Source organism: Erythrolamprus reginae, chromosome 8, assembly GCF_031021105.1.
Source record: "Erythrolamprus reginae isolate rEryReg1 chromosome 8, rEryReg1.hap1, whole genome shotgun sequence".
In the NCBI taxonomy this organism is placed as follows: domain Eukaryota; kingdom Metazoa; phylum Chordata; class Lepidosauria; order Squamata; family Dipsadidae; genus Erythrolamprus; species Erythrolamprus reginae.
In genome coordinates this window covers 576,969-590,590 of record NC_091957.1, presented here as the reverse complement: position 1 = coordinate 590,590, position 13,622 = coordinate 576,969, and the positions used below count along the sequence as shown (strand labels likewise).

Below are 13,622 nucleotides of genomic sequence, written 5' to 3'. Positions count from 1 at the left end.
AGGGAAGGGTGTGGCCCTATGACGCGGGCAATGAGCAGACTGAATAATGCTTTATAAAGGTGATTGTCTCCCATGGCATTTTAATACTCTGACGAAGTTAGCAGCACGCTAACGAAAGCTAAGTGGTTTTATTAAAGTTTCTATGTTCCGGTGATCAAGATGGCTGCTGCCTCATCATTCACACACGTACCTGGAACTCGCATTTTTAGGACTATTCTTGATATATATATATGAAATTGATTGAACAAAATGTAGATGTTATATGTCTCCAAGAGGCCCATATAAAAAAGCAAAATAAAAAATACCTGGGATGTAAGAAATTAGGAGAATTGTTTGCAGCCTTGGCCGATAATAAAAAGAGAGGAGTGAGTGACACATGTGCGAAATGGAATAAAAGCGAAATTAATTTATGCAGATTTGAAAGGAAGACTATTAATGTTGGAAATGATAATAGGGAGGGTGGAAATGCTATTGGCTAACATATGTGCCCCAAACAGAAATCAAAACGAGTTTTATAAAAAAAGTCATTGAAATAAACTGTGTAAATACAGTATATGCAGTGTGGACTATAATGGGATGGTCAATGTCGTCTATATTTCTTGGTCTAAATAAAAAACAACATACTTCTCTACAGCATTTGTGAGATACACCAATGCTTATAGGAGAGGAGTGACAACACCTTACGTGTCAAAGAGGAGAAAAGAAAGAAGATATTTTAATGAAAGAAATAGGCCAATTGGAAAGTAATCTCCGAACTAAACCAGGTGATGAGCAAACTGTCAAATTGTTAGCACAAACACAAATTAAATTGAATTGACTCTATTAGAACAGGCAGAATATGCAAATAACGTCAAATACATGAACCGACACCTGCTTGAACATGCTAACAAGCCAGGAAGTTGGCTGGCTTATAAAATAGAAAAAGGAAAGGAAAATAGGATAATTCACCACCTTCAAGACCAAAGAGGAAATTTGCAAATAAGGAAGAAGAAATTCAGAGGGTTGCAATTAATTATTTTGAGAACCTACATAGGAAAGAAGCAATTGTTAGGGGGGGTGGAATGAAAGATTATTCAAAAGAACCTAGAGTAACGTTGGAAGAAGAAGAAGAAGGAGAAAGAGAAATGCTAAACGAAGAGAGAACAGTCGATGAATCCAGGGGAGCAATTCAAAAACAGAGAAACAATAAAACCTTAAACGTAGAGACCAACTGGGAGGCCAGAGCACAAGGGTGGATTGGGGGCCTCATGCGCAGATTCAACCACGATATTAAAAAGACAAAGACGAATACGGATCCGAGAGAGTCGCGATGCCCCCTGGAAGGGAGAGGGAAGCCCCCCGCCCCCAGGATAAAATGCAACCGGAAGTAAAATGTGTATTTGAAAAGTATGGAAAGTGCGGATTTGAAGGAAAGGGGATGTAAATATTATGCATGGATTATAACGATACGTCAAGGGATGGAAAAGTAAACAAACAGGCAAATGAACACGGTTATATATAAAATATGGAAATTTATTACCCGGGGGGGGGGAACACCCCACAATAAAAATCTTTGAAAAAATAAAATAAAATACCAGCTGGAGAACAGAGATGAGGAAGAGGAAGAGGAGGGGGAAGCGTCCCCTGAGCCAGAGCACGGAAGGTGCCTGCAGAATGCTCCCACTGCCCACATCCAGCAGAGGAATTCCCCAAAGGAAGCACAGCTGGTGCCAGGGCTCCACCTTGTGGGGGGCACAGCTCTATGCAGGTCTACCATCAAAATGCAGCACAGCTGGTGCGAGGGCTCCACCTTGTGGCGGGCACAGGTCTATGTAGGTCTACCATCAAAATGCAGCACAGCTGGTGTGAGGGCTCCACCTTGTGGCGGGCACAGGTCTATGTAGGTCTACCACCAAATGCAGCACAGCTGGTGCTAGGGTTGAGATCGCGCCAAACCGTTTAACCCGCGCATTCGTTTGCACGCCCGCGCTCCAGCCTTGCTACTAGTAGAATATGATAGAAGAGAATTCTTTATGGGCCAAGTGCGATTGGGCACAGGTCTATCGCCAAATGCAGCACAGCTGGTGCGAGGGCTCCACCTTGTGGTGGGCACAGGTCTATGCAGGTCTATCGCCAAATGCAGCACAGCTGGTGCGAGGGCTCCACCTTGTGGTGGGCACAGGTCTATGCAGGTCTATCGCCAAATGCAGCACAGCTGGTGCGAGGGCTCCACCTTGTGGTGGGCACAGGTCTATGCAGGTCTACCAGTACATGGGTGGGGGGAGGGGAGAAACCCAAAGACACACATACACAATACAAGTGAAGTGTGTGAGGGGCTGTCGCTGTTTGCTGTTTTAAGGAGTTTTGGGGAAAAGCTCACAACTTATTGATTTACAAAGACAAGAGACGCGTTTTCAACCTTGGTCTGCAGAGGGCGCATTTGGGACGCACGGCCACCTGCAATAGTGCCTTTCGGGCAGCTATTATGGGATGCCCAGGGCCCTGGGGGGTCCACGAGGAGGGGCCTGGGTGCCTGGGATGGGTTCAGGGGCCCCCCTGTTCCTGAAATTTGGGAGTGCTCCCAGAGCCCCCCTCCCCACCCGGAGGTCTCCCCGGGGACTCCCCAAGTATCTGCTCCCCCCGGCAGAACCGCAATATTTCGGCCCGGTTGGGAAGAGGAGCCCAGAGAAGGGGGGGGAGAGAGGGGGGGGTCTTCTCCAGGCCTGCTCATGGGCTAAGGGGAACCAGGGGGCCCGTTCGCTGCCATTCTGGGCCAGGGGAGTGGGTCAACCATGGGGGGTGGGGGAGGTACAGGAGAGCCAACCCGGCCAGGGCAGCCCCCCTTTCTGCCCAGGCTCTGCCCTCCCAGACAATGTGGCTGGGGACGCCCCCAAGCAGCTGAGATGCCCAGGCCACCCCCTACGCCCCCCCCCCTCAAGATACGCAGAGAGCCGGGCTCTGCCCCCCTGCAGTGGGCCCCCTCTCCGGGCGTGACGCCTCTCATCGGGCAGCAGCTCCCTTGCGGGGGCCCTGGGGTCTGGAGGGGGAGGAAGGGGTCTGAGTGAGGACTGGGGGCAGCTGATGGCCGCAGCTGGGCTCACTGGCCAGAGCCACCTGAAGGGGGTCAAGGAAGAGGTTTCTTTTCTTGCAACAATATCACTCAGTCCAGAAGGACCAAAGGGGCGTCCAGAAGAGAGGGGGCAGGGGTGGGGAGAGGGGGCTGCGTCTTCCACTCGCCAAGCCTCCGATCTGGCCGGGGGGGGGAAGGGGGGCTGACCTCCCACCCCCAGCAGGACCTTTTCCTTTGAGGCATATAGGTAGGCTTCAGTCCACATTTCCCCAGGTGTGGGGTGGGTGCGTCAAGGTGGGGGCTGCTTCTCTGCGGGGGACTCCAGCCGTTTGCCTGTGTCCTCCAGTTCCTGCAGGATCTCGGAGAAGGGGGGGCGCCTGAAGGCTTCCATCTGGGGGGGGAGGGGGGAAAAGAAGGGGGGTGAGTCAAGGGGCAGCTGCCAAAGTCACCCACCTCCAGGCCCCCTCTCTCCCTCCCAGAAGCCCCCTGGTCCCTCTGTCCCCCACGAGGCCCCACCACGCTTCCACAGCTCTCAGGCAGATGCCCCTGGAGAGGGAGGCTCTGCTGCCCAGCCCACCCGGGGGTCTCCGGCCTCCGTTGGGGCAGGAGAGGCTCACCCTGCAACAGGCGGCCGCCAAATCCAAGACCTGCTCCGGACACTCCTGGATCATGCTGTGGAAGGCAGCCACGTCCAGGCCGTAGTCCTGGAGGGAGGGAGAGGAGGAGGGTCTCAAGGGGGGGTGTCCTTGGCCCCCCTCCCCACTCGGCTTCCCTTCCAGATGGCCTTCCCAAAGGAGGTCAAAGCTGCAGAAGCTTTGTAAGGGGGCAAAGGGGCAGGAAGGCCCCCTCGGGACCAATTTCTGGGATGGGGAGGGGGGGTCTCCTGGGGGTCACCTGGGTCCGTGGCAGCACCTCGGGGTCAGCGGGAATCCTGCCCAGAATTTCGCAGAGAAGGATGCCGAAGGAGAAGACGTCCACCTGCCCAAGGAGGGAGCCCGGCTCAGCCGCAGGGAACTCGCCAGCCCCCCTCCCTCAAGCCCCCCCCCCAAGCCCCCAGGCCCAGCCAGCACCCCCGGGGGGAGGGAGGGAGGCACCTTCTGGTCGTAGGGCTCCCCCCGCAGCATTTCGGGAGCCATCCAGAAGGCCGAGCCCACCAGTGAGAGCTTCCGCTCCGGACACTGGCCCGAGAGCTCCGCCACTTCCTTGGCCAGCCCAAAGTCCGTCACCACCGCCTCCCGCCCTCGCGGGCTCACTCGAATGAGGCAGTTCTGGAAAACAGGTGGACGGGGGGACACGACCATTCAGTCTCCTGGCAGGCCCAGCGGGAGTTCTCTAGGAAGGGGGCAGGCTGTGGCCGGAGAGGGCCGGACGGGGCACCTCTGGGAACTGGACTGGCCCAGGCTCCCTCCAGCCTTTTCCCTCTTGGGCGGACCCTGCTCTGGGATCAACTGCCCAGATCTTCATGCCCCCAGCCCCAAAGAAGGAACAACAGCTCCCCCCCCCCAGAGATCCGCACTGCCCCCCCCTCCTCGCCTTCCGCAAGAGTCTTAAGACTCACTTATGCCACCAGGGTTGGGGCCATGAGATCTCGGGCCCCTGGCCGACTGCGTGAATGAGTGTGGCTGGGGTTTTAGATTGTTTAATTTTAATTTAATTGGATTTAGGTATTGCAATTGTTATTTTTATGTCTGTCTGTCTGTCTGTCTGTCTGTCTGCTCCCAAGGAGCCTTGGGGGGGGGGGAAGGAGGCTGGAGGGAGAGCCCACCTTGGAGTTGAGGTCGCGGTGGTAGATGTTCCTGGCATGGAGGTAGACCATCCCGCGGGCCACGTCGGAGGCCAGGGCCACCTTCTCCTTCCAGCTGAGGGAGGTGTCTTTGCAGGCCAGGAGGTCCTCAAGGCAGCCGCCATTCACGTACTGAAGGGAAGAAGGGGGGGGGTTGAGTTGCTTCCCACGGAGGCCGAAACACCCCCACGCCCACCCTCTCCAGCACCCCAAGGAGGAGGGGAGCTGCAGCCCCACCCACGGGGAAGGCCCCGCTGAACCACAACCCCCCCACCCCCCCCCCCCATGCAGAAGAGAGGGGAAGAGCCGGGCATAAGTGCCCCAGTGCCCCTTCCGTCCCCTGCCCCAATGTTTCTTCCTCTTCTTTTTTTTTTACTAGTACCACGTATATGAATATTATTCTATCTTTACGTACCTCCAACGTGTACTCGACAAAATAAATAAATAATAAAATAAATAAATAAAATGAAGGAAGCTGCCCCCCCCCTTCAGCTTCTGTGGTTGTAAGAGCCGGGATTTTCCAACTGGGAATTCCCTCGGGGGGGGGGGGGGTTGTTTTTAACACTGAGACACAGACTCAGTTGGGGTTTCCCGCCCCCCCCCTTACATCATCTTGGTCCTAGAGTGTGAAGGTCCAGAGGGAGCTATATCAGCCCCCTCAACTCCCCACTCTGGGGGCATCAGACCCATTGCGAGCCAAGTGGAGAGAGGACACTTATTTATCAAAGGGGGGTGTTGCTGCGATTGTGGGATTTTGGGGGTCTCACAAGAATGCCACAAAACAATGCAACACGAGAATAAAAGAGGAGATAAAAAATTGAAATGCAACATGACGCGTGGGGCCACAGAAGCCCCCCCCCCCCCCGGGAGAAGCTCAGCTTCCGCTGTTCCAGGAGGAGGACAAATCCCCCCCCCCCAGGGAAGAGATTCCCAAGAGCCAAAAACCTCTTCTTCCTGCCCAGCACTCAGATCATGGGACCCTTCCTTTAAAAGGAGCCTGGCCCGGATGACTGACAGCTGCTGTTTGTGCAGGGGAAAGAGATCCCCCCCCTCTTACCTCCAGGATGGGGTACAGCTTCTCCTCCTTCACGCAGATCCCCAGGTACCTTAGAGGAAGGGAAAGGCAACGCTAGGACCTCCCTCCCAGCACTGGGGCAGGAGGGTCAAGGCAGCGGGAAGGACCTATTGCCACGCCCCCCTCCCCCGCCCCCAGGGGATCTACTCAAGGGACCCACCTGACGATGTTGGGGTGGGAGAGCTTCTGCAACAAGCTGATCTCGCGCACAATCCCCTCCTGGTCGGCATCGTTCTTGTAAATCTTGACCACCATGGCCTTTGACCCGGGACGCGGCACCACCTGCCAGGAGCCCAGGCACATGGGTAGCGTCAGAGCAGGCGACCTCCACCTTTGCGGGCGCCCACCCAGGTGCAGCTGCCTCTCAGAGGTCCAGGGCTGCCTCTGGAAGGTCCGCCCAAGCCCAACATCGGCCCAGAGCAGGAGTAGGCCAGCTGGGCTCTTCTGTGACTTGTGGACTTCAGCTCCCAGAACTCCTGAGCCCATCATGCTAGCTCAGGGATTCTGGGAGTTGAGGTCCACAGGTCGTAGGGGAGCCAGCTTGGCCCAGAGAGTAAATCATTAAAGAGCAGGAGGCGATCAGGGCAAAGCTTCAGCTACTCGAAGGATTAGTGGCCTTGCCAGGGGCCATTAATAGCACCAGAGGCTCCTCTGAGCTGCTTGGCATTGATGGCTCTGGCCTCTTCCTGGGGCAGGGAATCCCACGGGTGAACGGAACTGGGCTTGAAGGGGATGCCTTGGAGAAGCTGCATTTGCAGCCAGAAACAAAAACGGTGGAAGGTCTCAAGCATGAAACCTAGCAGCAAAGACTCCATGGACTCCATCTGTAGAGTCTGGAGGACAGAAGGGAAAGGGGGGACGCGATGGAAACATTGAAATATGTTCAAGGGTTAAATAAGGTTCAGGAGGGTTTAAGTGGTTTTAATAGGAAAGTGAACCCAAGAACAAGGGGGCACAATCTGAGGTTAGTTGGGGGAAAGATCAGACGCGGGAGAAAATATGATTTGACTGAAAGAGGAGTAGATACTTGGAACAAATTTCCAGCAGACGTGGTTGGTCAATCCACAGGGACTGAATGTAAACCTGCCTGGGATAAACACAGATCCATCCTAAGATAAAATACAGGAAATAGTACAAGGGCAGACGAGATGGACCAGGAGGTCTTTTTCTGCCGTCCGTCTTCTATGTTTCTATATTTCAAACTTTCTCCTGGATGGCTGAGTCATATCTCCCATCATTCCCAGCCCAGGTGGAAACGAGGAGGGCAGAAGCCCAAAGCATTTTGTGTCGGAGAAAGCTCAGCACAGGTGTTGGGGGCCTATCCACGTGTGGGGACAATGCTCCGTGCGCTTCTGGGGGGCTCCAGGGACACGGAGAGAAACGTTAAAGCTATTTTCCCTTCCCAACACAGGGCAGCAGCAGCAGTGGGAGTATTTTATGAAGCTGTGAGTAACCCTGGAGGAGGAGGAGGAGGAGGAGGAGCGGGGGAGCGATCCTCTGGCAGCCTTTGAAAAGGATTCAGGGGATGCGCTAAGGGTTCCTTTGTTGCAAAGTCATCTAATTGACAGGCAGCCTTGTTTGGCCTCTTCTGGGCGGTGGGGGGGGGCTCTCTACTCTCTCCATAAAAACCCCATTAGGCTCCTTCTTGGGGGGGGGTGTCGGGAGTGAGGCAGGAGCCTGGTGCAAGAGCCAAGCCGGGCAGTGGGTTGCAGCAGCGTCTCTTTAACCGTGGCCCCATAAAAATGCTTTCAAGGCTGCACATTAATCCTCCCCCTCCCTTTCCCTCTCGGCCGCCCTCCTCAAGCCACCCAGCCCCACCGCAATCAAGGGGGCGTCCAGGCGCACGGAGGGGGAAGCTCAGGGCAGGGCCAGGGGCTCCATCAGCCATGGAAAGGCTGCGCTCTGTTGCACGAGGAGGGGGCTGCTCTGCCCAGGAAGCTGAAACCGAGAGCCAGACGGGGGTCAGCTTCCTCCAAGGGCCCGGTCAGTTTTAAAAAAGAAGCCGCCTCAGTTGTGTTGCATCTACTCCTCCTTCAGTCAAATCATATTTTCTCACGTGGCTTCTGATCTTTCCGCCAAGTAACCTCAGATTGTGCCCCCTTGTTCTTGACCCTTGACCTCCTTGACCAATTGAAGCTCTCCAGGCTGACAGATGTCACGACCTCTTCTGGAAGGGAGTCCCATCAACCAAGGACACTCTGGGTGGAGAAATATTTCCTTTTATTTGTCCTAGGTTTCTTACCTGTGAGCCTTAGGGAGTGTCCCCTCGTCCTAGTATTGTGAGATAGAGAAAAAGATTTTTCTCCGTCCACCTTTTCTATCCCACGCAGGATTTTATACCCTTCGGTCAAGTCCCCCCTTCAACGCCGCCTTTCAAGGCTGAAGAGACCAAGGCCTTGCAACCTGGTTTCCTAAGGGAGGGGCACCGTCTCCTGCGCCCGGCCCAGGCCTGGCCGATTCTGACCCCGTCTTCTTTGGGCTGCAAGAATGGCCCTGCGGGGGAGGGTCAGCCTCAGGGGCCCGGAGAGGAACCGCGAAAGGCCTCGGCTACCTTCGCGACAGCAGGAGGGAATCCTGGAACTCAGAGCAGCCGCCTTTGTCGTGCCCCCACCTGGCACCAGGTGCCTCAGTCGCCAGATAAGGAGGAGGAGGAGTGGCAGGCCCTGACGCACTTGTCCCTCACTTCCAGAACGCTCCACACAGTGTCGGGCTGTCCCACGGGACAAGGGGGCGAGAAGGGAACCAGGCCCCAGTGTGACCCTCTTGCCTTTCACCCACACAACCCTCCCACAAACTTACAAAATAACTTTACGAGTCATTGATACAAGGATGAACTGGTTCAATACGACAAAATTTAAACTCTGACTCAAGTTCAGAAACTCAAAACTTTCATCTACAGTTCTGATAAACTTATAGACGTGAATTTATCTTTCTTTCCTTCCTTCCTTCTCTCTCTCTAGCTTTCTTTCCTCTTCTGTGTTTTGACTTGTACCTGTCCACTCTAAACCCATATACATTTGCACCAATATCCGCATAGTCCTTTTGCTTTATGTAGCCCCCCCTATTTATCTTTCATAAAGATGATATTTTCTTTTTAAAGGGGGGGGGGGACCAGGCCTTCAGAGCAGCCGTGTTTCTCATGCAAGCAGGAAGCTTGGACTTCAGACGTTTGGGGAAGGGAGGGCTCGGCTCTTGCGCATGGAGCCACTGCAGCCGCCCTGGGAACAGGACTCGGGGAGAGAGGTTGGGGCTTCCGCTGCCCATCTAGGGAGGGGAACCGTAGGGCAATGGGCCCAGGGGGCAACCTGGTGGGTGGGGGAGCTGAACGCGCCCAGTGGAGCCCCTCCCTACCTTGAACACTTGGGAGAAGAAGCCGCTGCCTATCAGCTCCGCCTCAAAGTTTTCCCAGAATTCCAGCTTCCGGACAGCCGTACGCAGCCTCTGCCACCGGTCATCCTCTGGGCAGTAAGTGTCCGGGGTCTCCTCACAGCAGGGGCTTGAGCCGGAGAAATCCGGAGAGGCCAGAGCCACCTTGTGCATGGTGAAGGCAGGCCCTGCAGAGAGGAGAGAAAGAGAGGGAGGGAAGGGAGGGAGGGAGAAAGGGAAGGAAAGAAAGAAAGAAGGAAGGAAAGGAGGGAGAGAGGGAGGGAGGGAAGGAAGGGAAGGAAAGAAAGAAAGAAAGGAGGAAAGGAGGGAGAGAGGGAGGGAAGGAAGGGAAGAAAGAGGGAGGGAGGGAGGGAAGGAAAAAAGAAAGAAGGAAGGAAGGAAAGAAAGAAAGAAAGGGAAAGAGAGGCAGAGAGAAAGGAGAGGTTTTGTTTCTCACTCAACCAAACTGGGGGGAAGGGGAATGGGGGGGGGGGGCAGCAGCAGCTCCCGGGACTGGAGGGAGTGGCGGGTCCTGGGAGGCACTTTGGGGCCTCTCTGGGGCTGAAGGGCTCTCCATCCGCCTCTCCAGCTGAACTGCTGCTCCAGGACTTAAGTGGGTGCTCAAGACTCCCAGGAAGGAGAAGCCCAGCCCCCCAGGCCTGCTCCTGACCCTCAGGGAGGGAGGGGGGTGGGGGTCAGGCTGAGCCTCCCAGGGGCTAAACTCCTGCCCTGTGTTCTTGGCCTCCCCTGCTGTCTGGGGCAGCTCCTGGGTGGAGGGAGCAGCATCTGCCACAGCCCCCCCCGTCCCTCCCTCCTGGCATCGTAGGTGGAACTGCCCCCCCCCGCCCTGGCCCAGGCATTGTGAGGGTCCCCCCCCCTCTGAATCCGCTGCAGAGACAGGCAGGGCTGGCAAAAGGGGCCCATTGTCCACCAGACACAAACAGGCCTGTTCAGGAGGGGGCAGCCTCCAGTTTCCCAGGCTGGACACAACACCACAGCAGGAATGCCCTTTGTGGCATGTGGGGGGAGGGGGGCTGAGAGAGAGAGAGGCCCCCGAGCTGCTCCCACCTGCCTCTGCTTTACAAGTCCTGGTGCCGCCCGACTCCCCCCACTCAATTCCTTCCCGGCTCCGTAAAAACCGAGCACTTGCCCTGGGTTCCCAGCCTGTGGCCTGCTAACACAGCGGGGCCCCTCCCTCAAGGCCACGCACCCAGCCTAATTTCTCATGCATTTTCCTTTCCTTGGGGTACCGCTAATTGGCGGGTGTGGGCTAAACTTTCTGGGGCAAAACCCCAAATCAGGCTAAAGTACGGAACAGAGAAAACGCCAGGCTCACTTTGAAAATCAGGAAAATTCGAAAACAAATGAAAAGCACACAAGGATGTTGTAGCTGTGGACCTTGTTTGCAAGCATTGCGGCTTTGGTCTAAAGAAACGGCTTTGCTGGACCCAAGAACCCGAGGCCCGTGACGACCGAGGGAGCAGGCACGGAGGAGGCCCCGCCTCGGCTCCTTAGGCCAGCTATGGGAAGGATGCAACAGCCGGGGCTCTGTGGAGGGACGCAGGTGGACGGAGGGGATAAAGGCCACACTAGGTTTTGTTGGTGCTCTGTGAACCTGACTGCTTCGTGACCCAACCAGGGAACATCATCTAAAGGAGCATTTGCAGCCAACCCCACTGCCCCTGATGCTGTTGTCTAGTTGGGTCGTGAAACGTCTGCAGGGAAAGCCCCCCTCTTGGAGACCCCCTTTGAGGAGCCCTGGGCTGCGGAGGTTCCCCCTGACGGCCTCTTCTCCCCTTGGAGACACAGCAGCGCCTCCACTCCTGCTCACAGGTGTGTGTGTGTGTGTGTGTGTGTTGTGCGCCTGTCACCACATCTTCCCCGCCTTCCACTGCGGATCTCACTGGCAGCGAAAGCAGAGCTGGCACAGAGGCCCTGCAGTGGCTGATCAATGCCAGCTCCATTAGGCAGAAAGGGCTGACGGGGCATTCCGGGCAGGGCCGGCTGGAAAAATTAGACCGGGAGGGGGGGGGGAGAGGACTTTGGCTCTGGCTCTGGAGGCCAGGAAGGGAGCCCAGAGGCTATCAAGTCTGGCCCTCCAAGGAGAAGGCCGGAGCCCCAGGGAGAAGGACCAAGCAGGAAAGCATCCACGGCCCAGCTGCACGCAACCCACACAAGTGAGCCCAGCCGTGGTATCACTGTAGAACGGCTGACCCGGTTGCCAGAGAGGAATCATTTGAGTCTGTTATCTGCACTTCTATCACTGTCGGGTTTGGGGCTGCCACAGACTTCAGAGGAGAACCAGAACTGCAGAAAGGACAATGGCTGCCCACCTGCACGAGTCAAAAAGAGGTCATGAAAATATTGACTGACCCCTCGCATCCTGGACACACACGGTTTCAACTCCAACCCTCGAAATGTTGCTATACAGCACTGCAGACCAGGACAACTAGACACAAGAATGTGTTTTTATCCCCGAATGCCATCACTCTGCTAAACAAACAATTCCCTCCACACTGTCAAACTATTCACTAAGCCTACACTACTGTTACTATTAGTCTTCTCATCGTTCCCATCACTCATCTCCTCCCACTTATGACGGTATGACTGGGACTTGTTGGCTGTATCCTGGCCATTTATATGTATATTAATGTGGATTGTTTCCAGGTTGCTTATACGAACCCTATGGCAATGCTTACGTGCCATGATTCTGGACCAATCTCTCTTTCTCTCTGATGTCCCCTGAGAGCATCTGCACCAAAGACCAATCCCTTCTGTGCCCAATCCCACTTGGCCCGTAAAAGAATCCTATCCATACAAATACAAATCCAATAAATAAATAAATAAATTCTGTTCCGTCCTGCTCTTGGCAAAAGGCTGAGAACCTCTACCACTTCCCTCAACCCACTTTCTCTGCGTAGGACACGGTATCTGCTACATTCTATTTCGCCAGACCAATCCTGGAATACAGCTCATCTGTCTGGAACCCACACCGCATTTCGGACATAAACACCCTAGAAAATGTCCAGAGATACTTTACTAGAAGAGCCCTCCACTCCTCCCCTCGCAACAGAAGACCCTACGCAACTAGACTCACAATCCCAGGTTGAGAAAGCTTAGAACCACAATGTCTTCAACATGACCTAAGCACAGCCCGTAAAATCATCTGCTACAACATTCTTCCTGTCAACGACTATTTCAGCTTCAACCACAACAACACATGATCACACAACAGATACAAACTTAAAGTAAACCGCTCGAAACTTGACTGCAGGAAATACGACTTTAGTAACCAGGTAGTTGATGCCTGGAAGTCACTACCAGACTCTGTAGTATCAGCTGACCCCCAAAACTTCACCCTTAGATTATCCACTGTTGACCTCTCCCAATTCCTCAGAGGTCAGTAAGGGGCCTGCGTAAGTGCCTTCCGTCCCCTGTCCCAATGTTTCTCCCTTACTAGTATCGTGTATATAAATATTATTGTACAGTATTGTTGCATACCACCAATACACACTTGACAAAACAAACACACAAACAACTCACCCCCCATTGCAGCCTCCTGACTCCGGAGCCCCCGAGAGGCGCATGGAGCCCAGCAGAGGGAGAGCCACGCTGCCCCCAGCCCCCCAGCCCCCGCATTCCGGCCCCTGATGCCCAGGCGGGAGATGGTGGGCAGCTTCTCCATCCATCCCCACCAGCCCAGCGCTCAGCCGGCGGAACCAGACGCCGCAGGGCAAAGCCGGCCTCCACCTGAGCAGCCCAGCGCAGGGCCCCACCTGGGCTGCTCCTCCCCGGGCAGAGATCTGGGTCAGAGGAAGTTTCCCTTGCGGGCGTCGCACCAGCTCGGAGCCAAAGCCGCAGAAGGCGAATCACCCGGGGGGGGTGGGGGGGGGGCTTTCCCAGGAATTGGGATGTGGAGTCACGCCCAGCGTCGTTAGAGCTCTGGGGCAGCACCAGCCTGGCACCCCCCCCCCGCCAGAGCTCCCTCCTGGCAGAGGCCGGGGCTCGGGGGGGCTGGGCCGGGGCAGCGGGCCTGGGGGGGGGGGGGCAGAGGTGGCCTCAATGCCCGGCCTCTCCCGGGGGCAGCTGAGCCGGGCGGCTCCTTGCGGGTCCCGGGGCCAGAGGAGGGCGGGCGGCGGGGCTTCGGCCACGGGGGAAGGCTCCCGTCCCGCTCTCGGGGCTGCGTGGGGGCCGAGGCGGCGTCGTGCCAGGGCACCGGGGCGGGGGTCGCTCACCTGTCGGGGGGGGGGGAGAGAGGATCCTCCTGGGTGCCAACCGCGGGGCGCAGAGACGGCGCTGGGCTCCTCCGCTCCGCTCCCGCCTCCGCCTCGCCCGGTCCAGCGCCACCC

General features: G+C 56.0%; 1 protein-coding gene across 2 annotated transcripts; it reads right to left on the bottom strand.

The window, feature by feature from the left end:
- Window positions 1–1,491: 1,491 nt before the first annotated feature.
- LOC139170878 (dual specificity testis-specific protein kinase 1-like) lies at window positions 1,492–13,606 on the bottom strand. 2 transcript variants are annotated; one of them, XR_011559676.1, is made up of 10 exons: window positions 13,509–13,606; window positions 9,259–9,461; window positions 6,068–6,189; window positions 5,890–5,938; window positions 4,815–4,964; window positions 4,144–4,317; window positions 3,944–4,027; window positions 3,667–3,753; window positions 1,858–3,440; window positions 1,492–1,789 (listed from the first exon to the last, which is right to left on the bottom strand). XR_011559676.1 is itself a non-coding variant. In XM_070758450.1 (9 exons), exons 2-9 carry the CDS (start codon window positions 9,445–9,447, stop codon window positions 3,339–3,341), a joined length of 957 nt encoding a protein of 318 aa, XP_070614551.1. In that variant the 5' UTR covers window positions 9,448–9,461; window positions 13,509–13,606; the 3' UTR covers window positions 1,492–3,338. The 2 variants fall into 2 exon arrangements, 1 of the variants encoding a protein (XP_070614551.1); XM_070758450.1 differs by having other exon boundaries at window positions 1,492–3,440.
- Window positions 13,607–13,622: the final 16 nt, after the last annotated feature.

What these genes read in the sequence shown, in the direction of transcription:
- LOC139170878 (XM_070758450.1), bottom strand. Translation starts at nt 9,447, where the DNA reads ATGCACAAGGTGGCTCTGGCCTCTCCGGATTTCTCCGGCTCAAGCCCC. An exon ending in ACCGCGACCTCAACTCCAAG is followed by an intron (nt 4,318 to 4,814) that starts GTGGGCTCTCCC and finishes CCTGTTTTCCAG; the next exon opens with AACTGCCTCATTCGAGTGAG. An exon ending in TGGCGGCCGCCTGTTGCAGG is followed by an intron (nt 3,441 to 3,666) that starts GTGAGCCTCTCC and finishes CTCCCCCCCCAG; the next exon opens with ATGGAAGCCTTCAGGCGCCC.